This window comes from Arachis duranensis, chromosome 9, assembly GCF_000817695.3.
Source record: "Arachis duranensis cultivar V14167 chromosome 9, aradu.V14167.gnm2.J7QH, whole genome shotgun sequence".
In the NCBI taxonomy this organism is placed as follows: Eukaryota; Viridiplantae; Streptophyta; class Magnoliopsida; order Fabales; family Fabaceae; genus Arachis; species Arachis duranensis.
In genome coordinates, this window is record NC_029780.3 from 8,761,501 (window position 1) to 8,769,039 (window position 7,539).

A 7,539-nucleotide genomic window follows, 5' to 3' on the forward strand; every position below is an offset into this window, starting at 1 on the left:
AGACTTTCATTGTAGCATTTCTTTGCCAGCTTTTGATCTCCCCTGATGGTTGTGATTCCCTCTGGCGTTGGAAATTTCATATAGAGATGGGGTGTGGACACCACTGCTCCGAGCCGATTAAGGATCGTTCTGCCTATGAGAGCATTATAGGCCGAACCCACGTCAACGACTATGAAGTCAATACTCAGAGTCTTGGATTTCATCCCCTTTTCAAAAGTTGTGTGTAGGGGTATGAATCTTAGTGGCTTTATTGGTGTATCCCCCAACCCATATAGGGTATCAGGGTAGGCCCTTAATTCCTTTTCATCCAATTCCAGCTTATCAAATGCTGGTTTGAACAGGATGTCGGCCGAACTCTCCTGATCCACCAGGGTTCTGTATAGATGGGTGTCGACAAGGATCATAGTGATCACTACCAGATCATCATGTTCGGGAACGTCGGCAACTTTGCCCCCAAATCGACTTCTTTAAAGTGCCTCTTGCGAGATGACTTTGTGAGACCACCTCCGGCAAACCCCCTCGAGATCATATGTATATGCCTTTCCAGGGTCCGTGGTGGTGGGTCTCTTCGGTCTTCCTCATCTTGCTTCATCTTGCCATGATGGTCCGACCTTTCCATGAGATATCTGTCAAGCCGACCTTCCCTAACCAGCTTTTCTATCTCATTCTTCATGTTGTAACAATCATTCATTGAGTGACCATATAGTTTATGGTACTCACAGTATTCGCTACGACTTTCCCCCTTTTTATTTTTGATGGGCGTAGGGGGAGGTAGCCTTTCAGTATGACAAATTTCCCTATAGACATTGACTAGGGAAAATCGTAGGGGAGTGTAGGAGTGATATCTCCTGGGCTTTTCAGGCCCGACTTCTTCTTTTTTCTTGGGCTCCCTCTCCTTCTCTTTTGACGAGTGAGAGTGCCCAGGTCGCCAGCTTAGCTCACGCAGCCTGGCATTTTATTCCACGTTGATGTACTTTTCGACTCTTTCTTGCATATCACTTAAAGAAGTCGGATGCCTTTTATAAATGGACTGGGAGAAAGGACATTCTCGAAGTCCATTTACAAGGCCCATGATCACTGTCTCCGTGGGCAGGTTTTGAATTTCCAGGCACACTTTGTTGAACCTTTCCACGTAGTCTCTCAAAGGTTCTCCTATCTCTTGTTTTACTCCCAGGAGACTCGGTGCATGCTTCACTTTATCCTTTTGGATTGAAAATCGCATGAGGAACTTACGCGAGAGGCCGTCAAAACTGGTGACCAGCCTTGGGGGGAGGCTATCAAACCACTTGATTGCTGCTTTCGTCAGAGTTGTTGGGAAGGCTTTCCAGCGAGTAGCATTAGAGGCGTCGGCTAGGTACATCCAAATTTTAAAATTGCTCAAATGATGCTTTGGATCGGTAGTCCCATCATAGAGGTCCATATCGGGGCTTTTAAAGATTCTAGGAACTTTTGCCTTCATTATGCCCTCGCTAAACGAGTCTTCCCCTTCCAAAGGAGAATCTTCTTGGTCACTGCGAGAATTTCGACCTCGAAGACTGGATTCTAGCCTCAAGAGCTTTTCTTCAAGTTCTTTTCGCCACTCGACCTCTCTTCTCAAGCTTTTCTCTGCCTCTCACTGTCGTTCCAATTCCTGCTCTAGTTGTTCCAGCCGTCCCTAGTGGTTGTCGAACAATCCCATTAATTTAGCTGCATGGGGTTATCCCTCTTTTCTTGATTCGTGCCCCTCAGAGGAGTTTCCCTCTGGGTCATTTACCCCTGAGGTGCCTTCTCTGTGTTGGTTGGTCACCCCTTGGTGAGTGACTATGGCTCTATCATTGTTATCAGCGTCTTGATTCTCTTGCTTAAAATCGGATGTTGTGTTTCCATCCTCGTTTAAGTCGTCCGCCATCGTGAGTTAATCTCCAGGTCCCCAGCAACGGTGCCAATGTTACGTGGATAACCTGAGCTTAATGGATTAGGCTTGTAAGGTTGGCCCAAACATCAAGATGAGGTGGTTTCCAATTTGATTTACATCTGGGAGCCACTGTCCGACTTGTGTTAGCAGGTTTTGAATGTATTGGAACTTAGAGATACCTGAGGGATATTAGAGTATTTATCATAGTGATCTAATAACCACCGTTGGAAGGTTTTCCACCTTTTAAGGTGGATAACCGTCCCTTTATCTTAGGAAAGTTGAGATATGGCTCCTAGAAATGGGTTGAGAGATTTTAAGGGCAGTTACTTATTTGAATAAGTGTTATTTGCCAGCTATCCTTCAACTCGATTTCCTTGAGGTGGAGTCTGTGTTGAATCTGACCTTTTCTGAAGAGGTCGGTAAGTGGCGAAGGCCAATCTTTGGACTAGGCCTTTTTGGCTTATTTGAATCTGGGCCCTAGTATTGGGCCAGGGTATAAACACTACCCAAAGCAATACACCTGCGGACTCGCGTCCTGCTTCCTAACAGTCAAGCCATCTCCTTTATCCTGCACTGCCGTAACCGAGGCAACAACACCCATCTTCCTTCATCATCACCAAAACAGTAATGATCCACCATTGTTGCCATCTCAGAATCAACTATAGAGAGAGTAGAATCGTCCTTATTATAGTAGCATCCGTATATAATAGCATGGCTTATGCACTTCTGGGGAGTGAACATAGTTGTTGCAGGAGGCACAAATTAGAAAATGAACAAAGGTAAGAGGGAGAGATAGTTTGAATTAGGGAGTGTGGGTTTAGGTGGATTTTGGGTTTTGGATCCTTTCGGATGTAAGCCAGATTTGCCCAATTCTCACCATGTCCCAAAAATAAAAAGAGCGTTATGTGAACCCCATTTCATATTTGAACCACCCTTCATTCCAAGAGTTGAGTGAAGTTAAGAGAGAGCTTGGATATCATTATCCCATGGGAGGTCTTACAATTCCTTGCATCTCTTGAGTTGAGATTGATGAAAAATCTCAAAATAAGATTAACATATACATGTTGAAATAGATTAGTATAGAGAATTAGAATGACAAATTCAAAGAGTATGTGTTCTTTTTTTTTGTGCAACACAAACTGACAATGAATTCAATCACTCATATGTATAACATCTTTTAATTTTCGAAAAAAGTAGCAGCCTATACATGCAAATTTAGTTTCATGAGAAAAATCATATTTGACAGTGCTGATAAATTTCAAGCATGAACATAGCACATCAAAGAAAGAAAACTCTATTGTGGAACCAGGAGATCCCTCACCATTTTAACTTTATATAGTCAACTATACCATCAAACTTCAATATTTTAGAGTAAAAAATAGCAGATGGCATCATTTCACAACGTAAGTGTCAAGCATACCATCATATCCGATTTTATCGACTCATAGGGACTAATATCCTTCATCACAATTCAATTTCTTAGGGAGACATATACTATTACATCTCAATATTGTTGGATAAAAAAGTCAACTATATCATACATCACCACAATTTGATTTTACAAAGTCATATAGGTCAAACATATTACTCTTCCACACATTTCATTTTTCTAGGCTCACAAGAATAATGAACATGATCCCACAATTTTACGATCAAAACAAATCATTGCACAACTTTTTTCAAAGGATAATTTCAATTTGATTCACTAGTAAGTGAACAAAAAAAAATCATCACAAAAGAATTGAAATGACTCTACAACTAAGTTGTCATGTTATAAAAGTCCATCACAAATTGATAATGAATTCAATCACTCAATTATTTTCTATTTATATATAACATCTTTCAATTCTTGAGCAGCTTATATATGCAAAGTTACTTGTAGTGAAAAAAGCCAGATTTCACTGTTCAATGTTCTAATAAATATAAATTTCAAAACATGAACAAGAACACATCAGAAAAAGAAAACTCTATTTTAGAGCCAAGAGATCCCTCACTCCATTTCAACTACATTAGGGCCAAAAGATCATTCACCATATTTCAATGTCATAAGGTCAATTATACCATCAAATTTCAATGTTCATGGGCCAAAAAGCCAAATAACATCATTTCACAACAACAGAAGGGTCAAGCAATATCATCATATCCAATTTTTTCGGGTCATAGGGACCCTTCAACGCAATTTCATTTCGTAGGTATCCGATTTAATCGAGGGACTAAAGTCCTTCATCACAATTCAACATAAGGCCACACATATCACCATATACGTACTAAGATCTTTCTTCACAATCCAATCTTGCAGGGCCACATATGTCATCATTCCAACTTTATCGGGTCATAGGGACTAAGATCCTCACAATCTGTAAGGCAACATATGTTATTACATTTTAATATGATTGGACAGAAAAAGCCAACTAAATTACCCTTCCACACATTTCAGTTTTCTAGGATCACAAGCATCATCAACATTATTGCACAATTTTACCATCAACAAATCGAAACAATTCTGCAACTACATTTGACATGCTGTAAAAGTCAATTATATATCATTCTGTGACAAATTCTTTTTCCAAAAGGCTCAAATATACATTGTACAAGGTAGAATTGAAATAAATTCAAAGTCTAGAGTTACATCCAAATCATAAAAATAACAGAGAAAACAGTCCATCCCCAAAACTATCAAATGGCAAAACTCAATTGTCCTTAATAACAGAAAAATATTTGTGGAAATAAAGAAAAACCAACTCATCCCCAAGATAATACAAAAATAACACCAATAATCGAAAGCAAGCCTTTTTCTTTTTTTTTGGACATGAATATATTCCATAAGAGCAATGATTTGCACACAAAATTTTGTAAAACACAAATTAACTATGAATTCAGTCACTCAATTATTTTCTGTTTATCTATAATATTTTCGACAAAAATAATTATCTATAACATCTTTCAACGCTTGAGAAGCTTATGCAAAGTTACGTGCAGTAAAAAAAACCAGATGTTATTGCTCACTGTTATGATAAAGTTCAAAGCATGAACACAAAACATCAGAGAAAGTAAACACTATTTTGGAGCCAAGAGATCCCTCACCACATTTGGAGCCAAAAAACCCTTCACCAAATTTTAAGGTCATAGGGTCAACTTTACTATCAAACTTCAATATTCATGGGTTAAAAAAGCCAAATAACATCATTTTGCAATATAAGGGTCGAGCATTTTTGGGTCATAGGGACTAAGATACTTCGACACAATTCAATTTCATAGGACCACACATCATTGTATTCGATATTTTTGGGTCAGGTCATAATGACTAAGATCTTTTGCCACAATTCAATTTCACAGGGTCACGCATCATTGTATCCAATTTTTTCGGGTCATAGGGACTAAGATACTTCGCCACAATTCAATTTCACAGGGTCACGCATTATTGTATCTGATTTTTTTTGGGTCACAAAGACTATGATCTTTCATCACAATTCAATTTCATAGGATCACCGATCATTGTATCTGATTTTCTTGAGTCACAAGGACTAAGATACTTTACCACAATTCAATTTTGTATCGCGTCATAAGGACTAAAATTCTTCATCACAATGATTTTAACGGGTCATAAGGACTAAAATCATTCATCACAATTCATAAGGCTGCAAATATCGTTACATTTCAATATCATTGGACAGAAAAAGCCAACTATATTACCTTTCCACACGTTTCAATTTTCTATGATCATAAGCACCATGGACATTATCACACAATTTTACCATCAATAAATCATTACACAACTTTTTCAAGGGACAACATCTTATTTGATCGACATAGTAAAAAAATTCATCGCAAAAGAATTGAAGCAATTCTGCAACTAAGTTTGCTAGGCTGTAAAAGTCAATCATATATCATTCTGCTGCGGCAAATTCTTTTTCCAAAAGACTCAAACATACATTATGCAAGGTAGAATTGAAATAAATTCAAAGTCTAGAGTTACATCCAAATCATAAAAATAACAGAGAAAACAGTCCATCCCCAAAACTATCAAATGGCAAAATTCAATTGTCCTTAATAACAGAAAAATATTTGTGGAAATAAAGAGAAACCAACTTATCCCCAAGAAAATACAAAAATAACACCAATAATCGAAAGCAAACATTTTTCTTTTTTTTTGGGACATGAATATATTCCATAAGAGCAATGATTTGCACACAAAATTTTGTAAAACACAAATTAACTATGAATTCAGTCACTCAATTATTTTCTGTTTATCTATAACAATTTCGACAAAATAATTATCTATAACATCTTTCAATGCTTGAGAAGCTTATGCAAAGTTACGTGCAGTAAAAAAAAACCAGATGTTATTGCTCACTGTTATGATAAATTTCAAAGCATGAACAAAAAACATCAGAGAAAGTAAACACTATTTTGGAGCCAAGAGATCCCTCACCACATTTGGAGCCAAAAAACCCTTCACCAAATTTTAAGGTCATAGGGTCAACTTTACCATCAAACTTCAATATTCATGGGTTAGAAAAAGCCAAATAACATCATTTTGCAACACAAGGGTCAAGCATTTTCGGGTCATAGGGACTAAGATACTTCGATACAATTCAATTTCATAGGGCCACGCATCATTGTATCCGATATTTTTGGGTCAGCTCATAGCGACTAAGATCCTTTGCCACAATTCAATTTCACAGGGTCACGCATCATTGTATCCCATTTTTTTGGGTCATAGGGACAAAGATACTTCGCCACAATTCAATTTCGCAGGGTCACCCATTATTGTATCTGATTTTTTCGGGTCACATGGACTATGATCCTTCATCACAATTCAATTTCATAGGACCACAGATCATTGTATCTGATTTTCTTGAGTCACAGGGACTAAGATACTTTGTCACAATTCAATTATGTATCGCATCATAAGGACTAAAATTCTTCATCACAATGATTTTAACGGGTCATAAAGACTAAAATCCTTCATCACAATTCATAAGTGGTGCACGAAATTGTGATCATCAATGGCACCATCAACATGGTACGCACAATTGTAATCTTAACTCTTTATCACAACTTCGCACAACTAACCAGCAAGTGCACTGGGTCGTCCAAGTAATAAACCTTACGTGAGTAAGGGTCGATCCCACGGAGATTGTTGGTATGAAGCAAGCTATGGTCACCTTGTAAATCTTAGTCAGGCAGATTCAAATGGTTATGGATGATATATGAATAAAGCATAAAGATAGAGATACTTATGTAATTCATTGGTGAGAATTTCAGATAAGCGAATGGAGATGCTTTGTCCCTTCCGTCTCTCTGCTTTCCTACTGTCTTCATCCAATCCTTCTTACTCCTTTCCATGGCAAGCTGTATGTAGGGTTTCACCGTTGTCAGTGGCTACCTCCCATCCTCTCAGTGAAAATGTTCTACGCACCCTGTCATGGCACGGCTAATCATCTGTTGGTTCTCAATCAGGTTGGAATAGAATCCAGTGATTCTTTTGTGTCTGTCACTAATGCCCAGCCTTCAGGAGTTTGAAGCTCGTCACAATCATTCAATCATTGAATCCTACTCAGAATACCACAGACAAGGTTTAGACCTTCCAGATTCTCTTGAATGCCGCCATCAATTCTAGCTTATACCACGAAGATTCCGAT

General features: G+C 38.1%; 1 protein-coding gene across 1 annotated transcript; it reads right to left on the reverse strand.

The window, feature by feature from the left end:
• Positions 1 to 412: 412 nt before the first annotated feature.
• On the reverse strand, positions 413 to 1,459 carry LOC107464371 (uncharacterized). Its single transcript, XM_016083297.1, has 2 exons — positions 975 to 1,459; positions 413 to 797 (listed from the first exon to the last, which is right to left on the reverse strand). The coding sequence occupies exons 1-2, from the start codon at positions 1,457 to 1,459 to the stop codon at positions 413 to 415; spliced, it is 870 nt and encodes a 289-aa protein (XP_015938783.1).
• Positions 1,460 to 7,539: the final 6,080 nt, after the last annotated feature.